At 55.4% G+C, this 19,313-nt stretch overlaps 1 protein-coding gene across 4 annotated transcripts; it reads left to right on the top strand.

Moving 5' to 3' along the window:
- Positions 1-518: 518 nt before the first annotated feature.
- Positions 519-17,348, top strand: PITX1 (paired like homeodomain 1). Of its 4 annotated transcripts, none has more exons than XM_085591273.1 (4): positions 519-656; positions 9,289-9,470; positions 12,263-12,468; positions 15,156-17,348. In XM_085591273.1, the coding sequence occupies exons 2-4, from the start codon at positions 9,308-9,310 to the stop codon at positions 15,693-15,695; spliced, it is 909 nt and encodes a 302-aa protein (XP_085447399.1). In that variant the 5' UTR covers positions 519-656; positions 9,289-9,307; the 3' UTR covers positions 15,696-17,348. The 4 variants fall into 4 exon arrangements, with proteins under 4 accessions (XP_085447399.1, XP_085447400.1, XP_021405140.1 ...); XM_085591274.1 differs by having other exon boundaries at positions 612-656; positions 9,293-9,470; XM_021549465.3 differs by lacking the exon at positions 519-656 and adding an exon at positions 9,025-9,179 and having other exon boundaries at positions 9,293-9,470.
- The last annotated feature ends 1,965 nt before the right edge of the window (positions 17,349-19,313 follow it).

Raw genomic sequence — 19,313 nt, 5'->3', positions numbered from 1 at the left:
TCTCTCGAGAGGGAAACTTCCAGGGGGTAGGTATGAGAAGTGCAGTGTCTGGAACTCTAGAAGCATCCCCGGAAAATTAAAGTAGACCAAGGGCCTGGGAATGAGCAGTGAGCTCAGTGTGCCGATATCGCCCAAGCATCTCCTGGAGCGCTGCATCCTCCAGCCTGGGCAGCCCTGGCTGCTGTCCGCAGCCTTCCCCCGGCTGCGCAGCGCCGTGCTCCCAGGTCCGCACTGAGGTCCTGAAACAAGACAGGACTTCAGGGGGTGGGAAAAGAAGTAAAAAAAGAGGCCCTTCCTTGTCCCTGTCCCCTCGGACAAAAGCCCCAGCCGGGAGGAAATGAAGCGGGCAGGGGCCGTGTAGCCAGGAGCGCGAAGTCGCCCCCCGAGAGAGGCTCGGCCGGGCGGGAGCGTCCGGAGCGGGGGGCCGGGCTCGGGGATGCCTTCGGCGGCAGGACGGAGGTGCGGAGCGCCCGGCGCCGCCGGTCTCCCGGTGCGGGCGGCGCTGGCCCCGGCCCTCCCCCGTCTGCGGCACCCTGGGACGGGGCTGACGTCAGGAGGAGACGGGGAAATCTCCCAAGAAAACCCTGGAGCGGCGGCCGGGGCGCGCACAGCGCCCGCCGGGCCCGGCACCCCGCCGCCGCCGCGCGCACCGCCCGGTGAGTGCCCCACGCGCGTCCCCGCCGCGCCCGGCCCGCCCCACGCGTGTCCCGGCCCGCCCCACGCGTGTCCCGGCCCGCCCCACGCGTGCACCCCGCTGCCGGCCCGCCCCACGCCGCGGAGCCGCGCTGCCCCGAGCCCCGCTCGCCGCCTCGGGGCTGTCCGCGGGCGCGGCCGGGGGCGCGGAGCGCTCCCGCCTGCGAGACAAAGCCGAGCCGGGCCGTGCGGCCGGCGCGGGGAGCGCCCCTCGCCGCGGCCTCGCCTCCCGCCCCGCGCTCCCCGCGCCGCTCTCCGCGCAGTCCTTGACATCTTTATACCGTGTATAAATTCTTTCGGGGCCTCTGCGCTTCGTCAGCTCTGACAAATGCGCTGGGAAAGGCAATTCCAGAGGGGTTACCTCATTTTATATTTTTTTTATGTATGTATATATATATATATATATATATATATATATATTTTTTTTTTTTTTTCCAAACGCACCGTAACGTTTCCAGCCCCCAGCGCTGCTGCTCGGGACGCTCCGCGGCTCGTCCCCGCTGCGCTCGGCGGCGGCAGCGCCGGGTGCTGAGGCGATGCCCGGAGCCTCGGGCGGCCCCGGCGGGGCTGGGGCTCCCCGGAACGAGCCGGGGGTGTGGGTGATGCGGACCGGGGCTGCGCGGTGCCTCAGCGGGGCTGCGCTGCCGCGGTGAAGAGACAGCTGCTGCCGGGATGCGCAGGGCGGGCGGGCGGAGAGACCCTGGGCCGTCGATGAATTTTCCTTTTCAGGAAAATTCTATTCTAGAGCCTCTGTGCTTTCCTCTTTTTGGTTTGGGTTGTTTTGGTTTTGTTCTTATTTTAATTTTAAAAACAGGCACTATGTTTGGGGAGTACATGTATCACGGGTTCTACGCAGCTCCTATGACGGAGCAAAGTCCTGGAACGGGGGGAGAAATTACTTTTTTCCGCGTGTTAACCCTGCTTAAATGGACGTGAGGAATGCCCACCGATGTTATCTTTCAGGGATTTCGTTTTGAGTCTCGCGTTAAAAACTTTGTCACTAAGTGAACTTTCTATTATTTCTATTATTTCTATTATTTCTTCCCCTTTCCCCAAATTTTGCCAATCACATTGCAGACAAACACAAAGTCCGACTCACGAATTGAACATAAAATGATACATAGTGCTTGAATTGAGAACCTAGATGTTGTTTGCTTTTTTTAATAACAATTTAAATATATATATTTTCCACTTAACAAACCAAAGTCCATGTTCTCCAGGTTATTCCCTGCGCCAGCTCCAGCCGCCTATATAAAAACTGACTTCCGAATATTTCCTGAGGTCTACTTCACTGGCAGAACTTCCCCAAAAATCCATCATTTGCCTGAAATAAGAACAAAGTCCTTGGAAATCCCGCGCTGGAGCCGTGGCCACTTTTCCCTGGGAAAGTTTTAGACGAGTTAGAGGCGCCTGAGACCGAGGCAGATTTTTCCTACCGAAACCCAGTGCCGAACAATAACCTGGTGGCTCTGCCACCTCTGCTTTACTGTGCGTTTCATTATTCATGCATGTGTTATTACGAAAATGTATCTTTCCAAATATATATATATATTTTTAATATAAAAATCTCCTTCTTATCGGGCTTAGATAAGGGAGCACGTTTCTCCCAGAAAATGACGGCAAATGAAACAATTCATTATTTCCCTCCCGTGATGAACCGCTCGCATATATATTGCTTCTAAATAACAGAAGGGGAGGAGAAAACATTCTCTAGTAAAGCGGAATTCCTTCGTTAGACCGCCTCCTAAACGTGCTAATAAAACTAATTCGTTTTATTTGCCCTGAACTTTTATATCTAACCCGGCGCGCTGATTAGCACAGCCCTCTGAAGGCGGTGTGCTCCTATCTCTCCCGAGATGTGCCCGTTAAGATACGGCCGTTCCCACAATGAAACTGGAAAGAAAAGCGTCCCGTGCCTTTATCTCGGCGGTGTTTGCTCCTGGGGCACTGGAACTGCGCCGGGAGCAGAGCGGTGCTGCCGAGCAGCGGGGCGAGATCAGCCCTTTGCGGGGAAATAAGAAAAGAAGACAGAAGAAAACAATTTGAAGGAGAGAGAAAAAAAATATGGGGAGGGGGGAGGAGGAGAATGAAAGAAAATAAGAGGAAAAAATTAAAAGCAAAAAGTATAAAAGGTGGGGAAATAAGCAAAATAATAGAGAAGATAAGTTAAATGTGCTCAAAGTTTAATTATTTCTCCGATTTTGCATTTAAGGCAGGAAATGTGTAGGTCTTGCAGAGATTCGCTGCTGTTCTAAGCACATTAAAGAGTCCAGCACATTATTAGAATATTTCAGCCCTTCAGGAAATGTCGTCTTGAATGGAAATGTGTTTCTCCCATCCAAATGCTGGAGTAATTAAGAGGTTGTTCGCCCAAAACAAGGTGGGGGAAACTCACAAGAAAACCTAATGTCGTTCATTCTAAATGTGGCTTCTTTTTTCTCCTGAAGAAGAGTCTTCAACAAATACCAACAGAGTGCTCGGGCCTCTGATTATCCTGTTTCAGAGGCATCTTTTTGAGCCCACAAAAGAGCCACATTTCGGGATCTAAAGATGCACAGAGTAATATGAGCAGGCTTCCTAGCAAACTCCGGTGCCCCTTCCTCCGTCAATTAATCAGAAAAGCATGTTCGCTCTGCCCAGAGAGGGAATTGTGTGGCTATATTGTGATTTTCCCCCCTCTTGTTCCCCCACCTAGAGAAAAAAAAAAAAAAAAAAACATATTCTTGAGCTGTCCATCCTCCGACGATGTCATTGCAGTGCACTGACACTCTCCCACTCACATCAGGTTTATCAAAGACAAATCCAAACCGCTGCTAGCAGCAAATTCATATTTTCTTGGAGCAGAGTTCAGTGCCTGTGGTCTGACGGATGCGAGGAGGGCTGGAAGGCAGCTCCTGGCAAGGGTGAGACTATGCCGCCAGGGCTTTGGTGTTAAAAGAAGTTGTCCCACGTCGGACAACTACGAAATGGTTTTGTTTTCGGGGTGCTGGTAGAATGACGGCCGAAGTGAACCAGCACCATCCCGCTCCACCCCCGGCTGCTTCCAGCTGCAGAAACCCGAATAAAAAAACCGTTTCTCCAGCCGTCAGTCGTTGCATTTCAAGAAAGCCTTGGGGTATCATTTGTATCTGTCAGAAAACATTAAGCCTTCAACATTTTCATCCCGAGCTTTTTCAGGCGCTGCCGCTGGCCGCCGCGCCCGGGGGAGCCCCGCAGCGGGATGCGGCTGGCGGGGCGGGGAGGCAGCCCCGGCTATCCCGGGTGCCCCGGGAAGTGTCCAGGGCCGGACAATCCCTCGTGCCTTTCCCCCGTCGTGTTTCAGTGGCGGGGAGAGCCGAGGCGGTGGGGCAGGGCCGGCCGGAGCGCGGGGAGCGGGATGGGGCAGGGAGGCAGCGGGAGGCCGGGGGGCCGAGAGCGGCCGCTGGAAACCCTCCCGCAGAGCATCCGCGGCGCGGAGGGGCCCTGCGCTCCCGCGGAAGGCGGAGGCTTGGCCGACATATGGAGGGACGAAGGCTGCTCGTCCAAAAGGGGCTGTTTTCGTTTTGTTCTACTTCTTAGGAAAATTGCTGTCCTGGCTGCGCAGAGGAGGACAGGCCGGCCGGGAGCCAGCGTAATTTTCCACCTTCCCCTCCTGAGCGATTTAACACGCACTTCGGGCTAGGTTTCTTCCCTCTCACTGCTTCCCACTGCACCCCGCCCGTGGGGGACCCGGCTCTAGCTCCGGCAAAGGTCGGGGGGTTCTGGGGCTCCTTTCGCCGTTTTGGGGTTTTGCTTCCTTTTCCCTTCAGGCCTGGGCCACGGTCGCGCGGAGAGAGCAGAGCTTGGCCCTGCGCGGGGGCATAAACGCGGATCTGCACCTTCTGCATAAGGGTCATGCTTTTCATTTGGGATGATGCTGTTTTGAGGCAGGACACCCCTGGAACACTTCCCCGACGGACACCACCCCTACGGTACAGTGCAACAACAGCCCCTGCCCCCGCCCCGTGCTCCGCGGGGCATCGCGCATCGCCGGACTCTGCTTCTTCCGACACGCGTGGTCATCCGTGGGTCAGAGTCATGCATCAGCAAAGTGCGCCCGTGTGGCACTTTCTGGATGGTTCCATTATTAAAAGTTGTTTTCCTGCAGCAGGTCCGGTCTCCGGTTCAGCAAAGGGGGCGCCAAGGGAGGTTGGCGGTTTGGTTTGGGCTTGGTTTGGCTGGGATTGCATTGTTTGGGTTTTGCTGGGCTTGGTCTGGTTGCATTCATTGCAGTTTGGTTTGGTTTGGTATGGTTTGGTTTGGTTTGGTTTGGTTTGGTTTGGTTTGGTTTGGTTTGGTTTGGTTTGGTTTGGTTCGGTTCGGTTCGGTTCGGTTCGGTTCGGTTCGGTTTGGTTTGGTTTGGTTTGGTTTGGTTTGGTTTGGTTTGGTTTGGTTTGGTTTGGTTTGGTTCGGTTTGGTTTGGTTTGGCTGAGTGGACTTGAGTTTGGTTGAGCTGGATTGGGTTTGGTTGGACTGCGTTTGTTTGAATTGGCGTTGTTTGGACTGCACTTGGCTGGTTGAACTGGGTTTGGTTGGGTTTGCCTTGGGGGGCTTCTCCCTCCTCACTTGCCTCACTGCACCTCTGTTTCTCAGAAGGCTTCCCTCTCTTCTCGGGTAGAGGTGTGCTTGGGAGGACGTGTCTTCATTTTTGTAACAATTCCCAATGATTTATAGACTGAATCTTAGTCTATACAGCGGTAATAAATCTGAAAAGGAAAAGCTGGCAGAGACTGAACTTCATCACCTGATATATGGCCCAGGTGGTTTGGCATTGGCTGCAACCACCGCAACCAGCGGGGATGGGAGCGCCACTCCAAAAGTAGGGACCCGCTCCAGACACCTGGGGGTGAGACGGCGCTGTCCCCTCGGGGACAGTGAGAGTCTCGCTCTCGGACAGACGCGTCTCTTCTTCACGAGGCTGTCACTGGCGTGGCCAGCGCTGATTTGTTTCTAAGCTCCATCCTTAGTTCTGAGGTTATTTATAGCAGGAGGAAGTGGTGCGGTTTTATTTGCGGGTTTCCAGCGTTTTACACATCCCTGACGCAGTCCCCAGCCGGCGGTGCCGGGAGCGCGGTGGCTGCGCGGGCGCGGAGCGGCGGTGCCCTCCGGCCACCCCACGCGGAGCGTTCCCACGAGAAGCTGTCCCGCCACCCGGGTCCCCGCCGATGCTCCGCGGGTCCTGCTCGCCCCGGCCCTGCCCTCCCCCTGCCTCTGCCCGGCCCTTCCCACGCCCACGCAGGTCGCGGCTCCCCAGGGACGTCCTGGCGGGGTCTCCGCGGCCGGGCTGCTGCGGCTCCTGCTCCTCCCCGCAGCTCCTCAGCCCCCCCGAGGCGGTGGGAGAAAGCGGCACCCGAGCCCGGTGCCCCCGTCCTGCCCAGCCTGTGCGGCCGCTGGGCCGCCTCCAAGCCCCGGGAAGCGCAGCCGGCTCCGAGCGGGACATCAAGGATTGCCGCGGGTCGTGCCTGGCCGAAAGGCGTGACGTGAGGTCAGCGAGGCAACGAATGACGTCACGCGAGCGGACCGTGACGTAACGCCTGGTGAAGGAGCTGCCGGCGGAGAGATGTCCTCGCCATCCCGCAGCTGAGCGCTTGGATGGGAGGGAAGAGGAGAAGCGCAGATCTGGGGGTGACCGCCCTGGAGGCGCGCTCTATCGTGACATAAGTGTCGGGAGCAGCAGCGGGAATTACCGGGAGGATTTGGTTCTGCGCTCCAGGACTGTGCCCACTGCACGGAGTGCGGAGTGAGAGGATGCCCTTAAATCCACGAAAGACGTATGAGACACACAGAGGAGACAGATACATGGTATGGATTAGATAGATACAAGATTAGATTAGATAGATTTATGATATAGATATATTCTCCCACTGCCGAGCCGTGCTCAGGTGTGCGCTAAATGCCCGCCCACGCCGCGGCCCAGGCACGGACACTCATGGAGACGGTCAGGGGATAACCTGGATCTGCTCCGGCTCCCGAGGGCCAGCCCGGTGCTCTCTGTTTAAGGGTGGTATCGGGGGATGTCTGCCCCGGTGACACTCCACGAGGAACCGAGGGCAGCGATCGCCTGGAGAGAACAGGACCCGGCGTTACCGCGGTCGCCGCCTCGGCAGAATCACGCCGGTGCCCGGGCAGAGCCTATCTTTCCGTCCAGCGGGGAGGAATTGAACCTAGAACGAATATTTTAAAACTAGATTTTATAGAACAGAATAAAAAACGTAATTCGGTGCATTATTTTTTTAAAAAAAGAAAAATTAAATGAAACGGGAAAATGCTGCCTCCGGCTCGGAGGTTGCTGTGAGCAGTGGGTTTAAAATAGCCGGAGCGGAGCCAGGCTGTTGGCAGACTCGTGGAATCATAGAACCATCAAGGTTGAAAAAGACCCTTAAGGTCAACGCCTCCCTCCCTCCGGCCCGCTGCGCTCCGTCCCCCTTCCGCCGAGGGCGGGGGAGCCCCCGCAGGCCCATCCAGGGCTGCCGCCCACGGAAATAAAGGGAAAAAAGGGGACGGTGAAGGGTCTCAGATACGGCGCACGTTTGCAGTAATACACCTCCCCCCTCCTTGGGAGAAAGGCCGCTCCCACCTCTTGCTTCTCACACTGGAGGAGGTCTCCATCCTTCCCGTGCCTCCTGCATCAGCTGAGCCCCTTGAGGCTCGGAGACCCCGGTAAATATTTGCATTTTAAACCACGTCCATCTTAAACAGCCCCGAGGTTGTCTGGTTCACCTCGGGTGCTCGAAATTCCCTGTCGTTTGCAGACTCCTGAGCGAAGTTCAGCTGGGAGCGGCGAAGGCCAGAAGGACATCAAGATGTCACTTTAAAAAAATTAACAAAAAGAAAGAGAGCTCGGGAGAGATGACCCTGACAGCACCCACATGTGCATGCCCTGAATGATGCTAAAGACCAGAGGTGAAGGGATTTGGAGCTTTGGGCTTCCCACACCTGGGGTCCCCAGGCCTTGCGGGGTGCTGCCGGGGGTGCGGGGCGGGCCCGACTCCATCATCTCCGTGAGGTCGGAAAAATCCTGCGCGGCTGCAACACTGCTTCCCTCCACTTTTCCATAAAACAGTTCAAAAGTTCTCTCCCACATCTTTACTTGATTTGAAAGCAAAATAGAGTGTCAGGATAGATCAGTTAAAATGAGCCAAGAAAGTAGAGAGGAGAGAAGGTCCTTTCCCTAGACAGTCAGAGCCAGGGTCTTCCTCCCATTTCTTTCTCCCCTTTCCTCTCACCGCCGGTACCCGCGGTTCCCACCTTTCTTCTCCCGTGGGATTTTCCACTTCGCCAAGACACCGAGTTGTTATCCAGGAGGGCTAAGGCCGTATCCCGGCCTGCGTGGGCCGCACCGGGGACGGGCCGTGCTCCACACGCCCCTGCCTCGGGACAGGATGCATCAATGCAGGAGAGGGGCTCTGCCGAGGAGGGGTGGGGGTCTCCCACCTCCCTCCCCGCAGGCTGCCCAGGCTCCCGGACTGGCATAGTCGCAGAGACCCCTCCCGAGGGTCAACGCGAGTTCGGCTGCAGCAGGAAAATTATTTGTTATTAATCGTGTGCTGAAAGATGGTGTGATGGGAGAGATGGCACTGCCGCTGCTCCCCGGGCTGCGCTCCCCTGGCCGCCAGCCGGGCCCGGGCAGCGTTCTTATATCCCCCGCAGACTGGAAAATAATGTTTAAAAAGGTTAAAACCAGTTCCGACAGAGCCCACAGCCCATGCACCCCTCCAGGAACATTTTCCCCGTGAGACTGAAATGTGTGGTGGGGTCACTTAGCCCCGCGCAGAAACCCTGAGGAGTGCGCGGGTGCGCATCCACTGCTGGGTGCGGAGGTTCCGCGGGTCGTGAGGCCCAGTCTGGAAGGGTGTGGGGATACCCGTGGGGCTGCCGTGCTGCACGGGGGCGCAACCTGCGCGCTGCCGGCTGGTAGGGGATTACGGAGGGGAGTGAACTGACGGGGTGCTGGCAGCGGGCGGGGGTCCCCAGAGGATTGTCCACCTTTCCATTCGTTTGTGAAATATTTTTAATACATCACCGAGTTTGGGGGAGGAGGCGGGTGAAGAGAAGGAGGAGGGAAGGCACCCCCGAAGGAGCCGCGGCCAGGCGGCGGGGGCCGGGCAGGGGCGGCGGGGGCCCGCGGGTCTGGCCGCGGACGCGCAAGGGGCGCGGATGGCGGGGAGTGCGGAGTTGGGTCCCGCGCGGCCGGGCTGGGCCAGCGCTAGATGGAGTGATGCATGAGCGAGACGGGGAGGTTTTAACCTTCAGGGGGAGGAGCCCCGTTTAACTACAGGCATTTGTTCTAGGGCAGGTCACTTTAATCTCTTTAGCTTTAAACTGTCCAACTCGCAACTCGCGTTTCTCTATAAGGGATCTTTACCACTTCCCTGCCTATGCGGCCGGAGCGCCGTGACTCTCCCCAGCAGAGACAACCGCCTTCCACGCACTGCCCAGATTGCTTCCGACACCCTTAAAATAATACTGTTAGTAATAAGTGGATTTGCTTTTGGTTTTTGTTGATTTTTTTTCTTCTTAAAAAAAAAAGCTCCTTGTTCCTTTCTGTGTGGAATAAACACCTGCAAACTCCCCCAGGCAGCCCGGCGCCCCTGCCATGGATTCCTTTAAAGGTGGAATGAATTTGGAGAGACTGCCTGAGAGCTTGAGACCCCAACCCTCCCATGACATGGCTTCCAGCTTCCATTTGCAAAGATCCTCGGAACCCAGAGACCCGATCGACAACTCAGCCAGTGAATCCTCCGACACGGAGGTGCCAGGTAACCCTCCCCCTCCCCGCGCCCCCGCGGCCCCGGCCCTCTCCCCCCGCGCTGCCTCCCCCTCCCCACCGCGCCTTCCCTCCGCGGGGCGGCCGGGGGTGCCGAGCCCGCGATGGAGGCGATGGAGGGACAGGGGTGAGCAGGAGCTGCCGGTGATCGCGGCGACTCCATCCCAACCGAGCCCCGGGAACCGGAGCGGGGGGCAGGGGCCCTCCTGGAGCTGCCTCCCCCACCGTGCCCGGCGCTGACAGCCCGCCGGGGGGACACATGGCTCCATGGTCCCATCCCAGGAGCTGCTCTCTTTTATTTATTTTATTTATTTTTAAATAAAAAACTGTCGTTATTAATTGATGGGGTCGGGAGGAAGGGGAGGCTCTTCGGGGAGTGCGGTTTTGCCGGATGTTTCTGAAATAATGTCAGCTTTTGCCCGGGTTTATTTTCCAGCTCGGGTGGTGCAGAGATGGAAAAAGATCTCTCTGTCAGCGAAAAGAATTTTTTTTAAAAAGAAAGAAAGGGCAGGCAGAGCCGGAGAGGCAGCGTGGGGCCAAGGCAGGCAGTGCGGGCCGCCGCGGAGGGGATGTGGGCGGCCGCGGAGAGGTTTTGCGTGGGAGCTGAACGCTTTCCCCGCAGGAAAAGGGAAGGATCCCCATGCCCTGACCATCGTGTGCGAGGGCTACAGGGAACGCTGTGCTCTCAGATTGCATTTAATTAAAACAACAACATTTTTAGAATGACAAGGGAAAGGTAGAAGAGAGGAACAAAAACTTAAAGAAGGAGTGTGATATTCCTTCTCCAGCCAGACTGTTTCAGAGGGAGTTTATGTTTTATATAATTTTATTTTTCTAATAGCTATTGTTGCTCTTTGGAATTTTAACCTAGAGAGTAGCTGTTGTAAGAGTCGGTCCCAAAGTGGCACTCGGTGATTGAAAAAGGTTTGGGTTGTACTGCCCGGCCTGATTCGCAAACAAAGTTAGAGACCGGCGTCTGGAAGGGACTCTGAGATTAGAGGGGATTATTGGAGATTAGAGAGGGAGATTTGCTCCATTTTGCCCTACCCCTGTGTGTGACCCCTCGGTGCTGCCGGAGGGCTGAGGAGCTGCCTGCTTTTCTTCTCCGAGAACCTGTAAAATGCCTTTAGATTTTATTTTTTTAATGTGAAAAAAAAAAAAAAAAGTAGTTACAAAAGCCGATTAAAGATGCCTTGCCTTATGATTTGGAATTGTATCACAGCCCTGCGCTGAGGCCGGATTTTTAGGGCGGACCGGGCGAGTTAAAAGTCAGCGCTGGGCGAGGGGCCGCGGCCGGAGCCCATCGGGACCGCTGCCGCTCCCCGATCGCCCCGCTCCCTCTCGGGCGCTTGATCCGAGCCGTTCGCGGCCCAAGCGGGAGGATTTGTTTTGGCGGGGGTGATTTCTGTTTCTGTTTCGCCGCCGCCGCCGGGCCATGCGGCTCGGCCGGTCTGGGGACCGGGGGGCCCGGGGCGGTGGGGTCTGCGCTGAGAGGCCTTGGCTTCGCTGCAAACCCCGCAGAGCCATCGGCCCCTTTTGGGGGTCCGCTGAGCAGCTGAGGTTCGCTCGCACCCTCACCCCTTTCCCTGTGCAGGGCTCCCAGCAAGGTGCGATTCAAGGGTGACTTTGCAAGGACGAGTCCTCCCGGGCTCTGCATTCAGCACGAGATTATTTTTAGACTCCCGCTTACCTCGCAGAGGTCGGGGCTGTAGAAATAACCCCGGGCCCGCCGGCGGCGGGAGAAAACCTTCTGTTTAAAAACAAAAGCAAAAACAAACAAAAAACCCAAACCAACAAACAAAAAAAAACTCTTTAAAGGAGGAGAAAAAAAAAAACAAAACTCCAAGGGCGAAAACTCGCCGCGGTTTTTCCCTTCTGCAGCAGCAGGACCGAGGCCGGGCTTGGCCGCGGCCCCGGCCCTGCACGGCCCGGCCGCAGCTTCCCCGCGCCTCCGGGGCCCAGCCCGGGAGCTCTTTGGTTCAGGGCCTTTAGAGCCGCTCCGAGCGCTTCAGCCGGGACAAACCGGGCCCAAGCCGGGCTGGGAGAGCCACAGAGCCCGTTACGAAAGGGGAGAGGGGGTTCGCAGGGTCGGTATTGAATTCCTGCTCCCAGCCCGCGCAAATCCCGGCCCAGAAAACCCTCCTGGGTGGTTTCTTTTTTCTTTCCTTCTCCGATATGATTTTTGCGGAGGGCTTCGCTCAGCCCTGTGTTAAAATAAACACCAAAATCCTAAAAGTTGAAGAATAAAATAATTATGAAAGTAGAACGAAGGAGGGGAGCAGAGAGGGGCCTTTTGCAATTAATTGCTCCGGGGTTTTCCACCCTTGCCCTTCCAAAGTTTCCTGTCGCGGCCGAGCACAACAAAAACAATGGAGCAAAGATCACGCCTTGGTTCGGAGGGAGCGAGAAGGTGCCGTAGAAAGGCGGAGCGGCCGGTGATACGGGGACCCCGCTCCCCACGAATGCAGTCACCCGTCGGGCCCGCTTTGAGCCGCTCTGAGGGTCCCTCCTGCTGCATCCCTGGGTGCCCTGGGCCCGGCAGGGCTCCCTGCTCCTTCCCCAGCCGCGCCGGGAAAGGCCGGGATGGGCTGTGGGGCGCTCGTTTGGTGCAGGGCTCGGCGGGACACAGTGGGGCCCCCACGCGTGTCTCCGGTGGGGTGGGCAGCGCTGACTGCGGGGCGGGGATATCTGCCTTTGTGTGTCTGTACTGGGAAAAAAATTAAAGCACAAAAACACAAAACAAAACAAAAATAAACCAACCATCCCCAACCCGACCCCTCGCAGAAAAAGAGCGTAGCGGCGAGCAGAAAAACGAAGACGGGGCCGCCGACGACCCGGCGAAGAAGAAGAAGCAGCGGCGGCAGCGGACCCACTTCACCAGCCAGCAGCTGCAGGAGCTGGAGGCCACCTTCCAGCGAAACCGCTACCCCGACATGAGCATGAGGGAGGAGATCGCCGTCTGGACCAACCTCACCGAGCCCCGAGTCCGGGTAAGAGGGGCTGCAGCCCCGCCGGGAGCGAACTCTGCTCCGGGGCCGCCGGAGCGCGGGGGGCTCGGGGAAGCCGCCCCTTCTGGGGAGCGCTGCGACGGATTGCTCTGGGCTGGATGTTAATGGCCAAAATTGGGATCCAGGTCGGAGAGGAGGAATTCAGCTCTCGGCCACGGAGAGATGCCGCCCGGAGCGGGTAGCGACCGCCGGCCCTGCACTGGGGACCGGTTCGAGAAGTGGGCGGCGAGCGGTGCAGGGAGCAGCGGAAGGCCAGGGTGGGGAAGGGTCTGACTGTGGGGGGAAGAACCCTCTGGGCTGGACGAAAAGCGCCGCAGAGATGGAGCAAAATGCCATCCGAGCGACTTCCCCTCGCTCTGGTTATTCCCAGTAATCGCCAGGGCCGTGTCCCAGCAAGCCGCTGCCCCTCGCTATCGCGGCGTGGCGAGCTCCGATCCGCTCCGTGCGGGTCTCGCTGCCGGCCCCTCCCGGCTCGCGTCCCCCAGGCCGCGGGCTCTGCGTGCAGGCCGAAAGCGAAGGACAGGGGATGGGAGCCCTCATAAAATCAGTACGCGCTGAAGACACAAACTTCTACCGCGAGGGCGCTCGATTTTTACACGCCTCGGAGCCTATGCCACCATATATATTTATATATGGATATATGGTGTATATATACATATATAGCATACATATATATATATGCGCCCCTCTTAGCCAGACTCGAGGGGTTTGGTAATGTTAGTACACACGGCGAGAAACATATGTATGTATGTGTGTGTATGTGCATGCATACATATATTTATTTTTATATTTTTATATATAGAGATGTGTGTGTGTGTGTATGTGTGTGCTTCGGCAGTTCTTTACAGAGATTTATGAGCGAAAGATCCTGGCAAAGAACGACTGGGCCGAAGCGGCTCGATCTCTATGGATCTATCACTGTGTCTCGGTTTGTCCATCTCCCAAATGCTTTTTTCCACCCGAGACATTTCCCCGCGGGGTTTCGACAGTGGTCGCACACCACGGGCCCGTGGGCTAAGCGCAGGAGGAAACGGGAACTGCGGAGCGAAGCCCCGCTGCACGGAAAGTGCACTTCTTCTTTTTTTCTTTTCGTTTTTAGTTTTTAACTTGGCAATTAAACCTTGAGTGACCAAATCGGATTACAGAGATTCTGCTTTAAACATTTGAAAAGTAAACACCCATCTGAAACAATTGCGTCTGAAAGCATTGTCTTAATTGAGTTTGAAACAAAACAAAGCCTGAGCATTAATATTGGTTGAATATTTCAGGGAACAAATATAACTAAAATATGAGTTGCAATTAACATAATTTCGTTCTCCTTCTGTGTGGAGATGTTTGGGTTTGATGTTTTGAGATGGCAGATTGCAAATCTAACCTTAATTTGCTATGAGGGCCTTCCTTTAAAATGTCTAGGAGCCATAATTAAAACTATTACCCTCATTTTCAGGAAATTCCTGTCTGGAAGCACCTTCCGAGGAGTATATTACAGGTTTTGAACATGTTGGCTTTCGTTTCCTATTTATACAGGATTCTTTTTATTATTGTTATTTTTTAAAATAGACTCCGCCATCCGTTCCCCCACGGAGTTTCCATCTTTGAGCCCGGTATTTAATAATAGTTGTGCCATTTCTGCGCCGGGAGGGGAGGCCCCAAGAGCCGCCCCCCGCCCCCACCCCGGCTCCGGAGGGAGCGCAGCCTGCGCGGGGCCGGGGCCCCGGTGTCCGCAGGGAGCTCGTGGGCCCCGGCTCGGTGGGAGAAATCCGGGATGCGGTGGGGAGGATGCTGCAAGGGAGGCTCGCAGCCCGGGCGCAGGCAGCGGCAGCAGGATGCAGATTTTTAACCAATTTTTAAAGGTTTTTGAAGCTGTTCGGCTTCAATCAGGGGAGACTCAAATGCTTTCCTAGGGATATATATATATATATATAATGTATAAAAATAATCAGAGACTGGAACCGGTTTTCGCATCAAACATCAGGACCAGTCCCTCTTCTCTGTTTCCTGGTTAGGGCTGTAAATTCTCCTTAGATATAAAGGCTGCATCTATCCAAGGGCGATGCGGGGATTGATTTTTTTTTTTTTTAACCTAAACATACTAATCTAATCCCTTTTTTTATGATCTGTAACAGGGGACTTTTATTACACAGCATTAGCTTTCGGAAACGCGGCAGAGCCGGGGCGAGCCGGCCCTAATCAGAGCGGGCCGTGTCTTCGCCCCCGTCTGGCTCCGGGACGGGGGCGGCGGGGGCGCGGGGGGCCGCGGACACCCGCGCAGCACCGGCCGTGGCACGGAGGCGGCTGCGCGCATCCCGGCCGGCGCACCGCGCTGAGCGGAGAGGGATGCGCGCAGAGCCCGTCCCGCGGGCGGGGGGCGGCGGGGACAGGCGGTGCGGGGACAGGCGGTGCGGGACAGGCGGTGCGGGGACAGGCGGTGTTGGACAGGCGGTGTTGGACAGGCGGTGCGGGACAGGCGGTGCGGGACAGGCGGTGTTGGACAGGCGGTGCGGAGCCGCGGAGCCTGCTCCGGTGCTCCGGAGGGGCTGGCCGGGCCGGGGGGAGCGGGCTGCGGTACCTGCGCTCCCCTGCGCGCTTCTGCGCACCGTCGGTGGGGTGGGGGGCTGCTGCGGCCCCCCGCACTCACCGAGACGTGTCGCTCCCCCCTCCCCACGCAGGTTTGGTTCAAGAACCGCCGAGCCAAGTGGAGAAAGCGGGAGCGGAACCAGCAGATGGACCTGTGCAAGAACGGCTACGTGCCCCAGTTCAGCGGGCTGATGCAGCCCTACGACGACATGTACGCCGGCTACCCCTACAACAACTGGGCCACCAAAAGCCTCACTCCGGCGCCGCTCTCCACCAAGAGCTTCACCTTCTTCAACTCCATGAGCCCCCTCTCCTCGCAGTCCATGTTCTCGGCGCCCAGCAGCATCCCCTCCATGAACATGCCCTCCAGTATGGGCCACTCGGCCGTGCCGGGCATGGCCAACTCCGGCCTCAACAACATCAACAACATCAGCGGCTCCTCGCTCAACTCGGCCATGTCCTCGCCGGCCTGTCCCTACGGGCCGCCGGGCTCGCCCTACAGCGTCTACCGGGACACTTGCAACTCCAGCTTAGCCAGCCTCAGACTGAAATCAAAGCAGCACTCCAGTTTCGGCTACAGCAGTTTGCAAAGCCCCGGCTCTAGTTTAAACGCCTGTCAGTACAACAGTTGACGGACTTGACACAAACCACCTCCGACAAAACACCGCCGACAAAGCAAAGCAGAAGCAAAGCGACGTTTAACGGAAAAGAAAAAAAAAAAATTAAACCCGATGATGATTCAAAGCAAAACCCAAGCAAGTGAGAGAGGGGAAAAAAATAAAATAAAGCACACGCCCCCCCCCCCCCCAAATAAAGCCCCAAAAATTCCGCGGACTTCGATTGTCTAGAAAAAAAAATTAAAAAAAACAAAACAAAACAACGATGCAACCAACAAAGCAGCGCTTTAAAAATATTTTTTAAAAATTAAAAAAAAAAAATTCCTCCATCTAAAACCGTAAACGGACCAGAAAACTTTTGCAAGAGACATCAAAATCTGGTACATGGATGAGTTGCAATTTTTTTTTCTCTGGATTATGCGGGTTGTATGTGTTTACTTGAACTTGCACAGGAGTCGGTAAGGCGGCCGCTGCCCCGCGGGGAGGGCGGCAGGAGGGGACGCCTCGGTGGTAAGAGCTGGTGGGACGGTTCTTGGCCGCTTGTCGCACGGGAAGAGTTTGGTTAATGTTTACCACTGAGAAACAGAATCACACTCGGAAAAAAAAAAAAAGGGTTTGGGGAAGAGGGGAGGGAAAAAAAAACCAAATCGCAGAGTAGAATCTGCAGGGCGAAAAATGGTTGAAATATTAGGTATGAAACTATTAAAATAATAATGACAAGGGTCAACCACTTATATAAGGTTATATTTATATCTACCGTTGCATTATGCCGGATCATTGTCCTTGGCCGTTGAATAAACTGTTTTTAAAATGCATGATTCTTGATGGTTTTTCTTTAGTTGGAAGCTCTAATCCAGTCATTCCTGATATTAAGCAGCTCAAGGTTTCTACCTCTTCATCCTTTCCAAAAGACTGCAGTATCCCCGGTTGTGAGAGAGCACAGAAACCCTTCAGCAATGCGAAAACTGTTCATCTTTTTCCCCATCCAAAGTCTTATCCTGATAATGAAATTATCATTCATCTTTATTTAAATGCAGGGGGTGTTTTTTCTCTTTGAAAAGTAAAACGGAAAACCAACCCCCGTTTATAAAGTCTCGAAAAAAAGACGAAAAATGGTTTGTTACGAAGTGATTTCAGATACTGCATCTCTGCTAGAGACACAGAGAGCCTCGGCGTCCGGAAAGGTTCTTAGCAAAGCTGAAAGCGTTCCTTGCTTTTCTAAATGTGAAGGAAAAACAAGGAACCAAAAAAAATTCTTAAGGTGTTATTATCTTAAGGTGTTATTATGTAAATATAGATACTTTTACAAGTGCTTGTTGGAAAAAAATAAAAACAACAAACAAAACATGGAAATGATAAATATGATTTTTATTAATACGCATACAAAAGGCATATGAAGTTTAATTGCAGGCATATTTGTTGCTTATTTTTGTCGATACTTATTACCTGTAGATGACAAAGAGACATAAAATGCACACGGTACTTCTTTCCCAGTGTATTTCACACCTGTGGTAAACGTTACGCTGGATGTTTCAATTATGCTGTTGTGGATAAGGATGCAGTATATATATTGTTTTATAAGTTATGTTTTGTGATTTTTTTTTTTTCAAAATTAAGAGCATGGGAATAAAAAAGAAAACTTAAAAAAAAACCTAAACCGAAACGAAATCTAGAAATGCCTTTAATGTTCTTTTCTGGTTGTGTTTAAGAGAGTGACTAAACAAGAAGAAAAGCCACTTTCTGTCCCCCGCCCCGTGGTGACATTTTGGGGAGGTCCCCCCGCTTGCTCCGGTAGTTGCGCCGTCTCCCCGCGTCCCCCGCAGCTCCCGACGGGGAAGGAGCCCCGGTGCCTGTCCCCGCTCCCCGGGGCAGCCCTGGCAGGGGAAACCTTCCCCAGTCCAGTTTTATGGCAGGCTGTTAGGGCTGCTGGCCGGAGCTGGGGATCCAGCCCTCCCTGCCGCTGCGCTGCTGCATCCCACCCATTCCCATCCCGCTCCCTCGGGTTTCTTCCTCCCCGCAGAGTTAATCCCCGCACCCTGCAGCACCCGCCCTGGGTCGCAGCCCTGACCCTGCTCCTTCTCCCGCAGTCCCTCGTCCCGTTTCGCTAAGGTGCGTTTCTCTCTTGTTTCTCCAAATTCCCCGACATTCAGAATTTTAAAGCTTGTTCGATTAATTCTCCCTCTCCTTTAACTTTTTGCAAGCACAAATCCCTCTGATTTAATTGCTATTTATTTCCTATTTATTAACGATTACGATTACTATTAATGTTTTGCCCCAAACGCCGTAACTGATATAAGGAATGAATGAAATATCCGGAGCCGGCGGCAGGAATAGCCATGGCCGAGGCCCTTCCCCGGCCCCAGCGCGCTGTTTGCGCGGCCGCGGATGGCTCCGTGCCCCGCGGATCGCAGTTCTCTGTGCCCCGGGGGCTCCCGCGCCCCTCCGGGGCTGGGGGCTGAGCAAGGGCTTTGTTCTCATCGCGGGGCTCAGCAGAGCGGACCCGAGTCTCCCCGGCTACTCCATCCCTCGCCACAGCCACGGGAGTGTCACCGGAGCAGCACAAGGACTGAATTTCCCCCATTTTCCAGGCGGGAGGGGATCTGCCAGCCCTCCGCTGGGATTTTAGCCAGGATTTTAGGTGTTCATTTTCTCCTGTTCCTGGAGGTAGCACCATTAGCCCTAGGTCAGAGCGCGGGTGCGCGTTTTGCCAAACCCTGCCCCGGGTTCCAGCGGCTGTCGGAGTCCTGAGCCGCCCAGCCCCTCCCGAAACTGTCTGCAGGAAAGAGCAGGGACACAGCCTTCTGTGCTGCTGTCCCTCACCAGCGTCCCCCGCCCTGTGCCTGTCCCACGGAAAGCTGATCTGCTGCTGCTGGGCGACATTTGGGCATCTTGACACATTTATGGCTCAGGGAAAGGAAAATTCCAGGGAGAATGAACAGAAGGCAGCTCCTTCACCTTCCCTGTGCGCTTTTACGGATACCCTGCTTCCCGCAGCCTTTGGGTCTCCCCCGCAGTGGTCAGACCTTGAATTTTTCGGGGGATTGGAGTGTTTGAAGCGCGGCTTTGGACTGCCTTGCCCAAGCACATTTTCCTTCGCGTGTGCCTCTGGAGGTGCCCAGGTGTGTGCCCGCGCTGGGGGCAGCCGAGGAAGGCTGTCATTTAATGGTTCATTACTCCGCACAGTCCCCACGGGGCGAGGGCAGTATAAAACACCGCTCGCCACCACCCTTCTCACTTTAGTTTTTGAACTCCCCTTGCCGGCGTCTGGCTGGTGGGTGTTACCACACACCGGAGGCGATGGTTTTCCATCCCTCGCCCTGCGCATTCCTCCCGGTGCTTTCCAGCGTGTGAAGCTGGAGCTGGAATTCCTGAAGCTGCATCACTTGGATCCCGAGAGGCTCCATCCCGCTGGGACCCTGCCTCCCCGCGGGTGCTGCAGAGTCCCCACACTTCTGCCTGCTGCTTGCAGGCTTTGTCAAGGCAAGCAGATCCTTGGAGCCAGAGAAATACCGGAATGAAGTTTTCCATTTGTTCTGGGTGTGCTGTGGCTTACCTATTAGCATTTCCAAAGCGAAGCTGCCCGGGGAGAGCTTTGCCTGGGTTTGCTTGGGAATGCTGCACGGTCCTGAGAGG

This window comes from Lonchura striata, chromosome 13 (genome assembly GCF_050655825.1).
Source record: "Lonchura striata isolate lonStrDom1 chromosome 13, ASM5065582v1, whole genome shotgun sequence".
NCBI lineage: Eukaryota > Metazoa > Chordata > Aves > Passeriformes > Estrildidae > Lonchura > Lonchura striata.
Note: the sequence above shows the minus strand (reverse complement) of the source record. Positions and strands in the feature narration are given on the sequence as shown.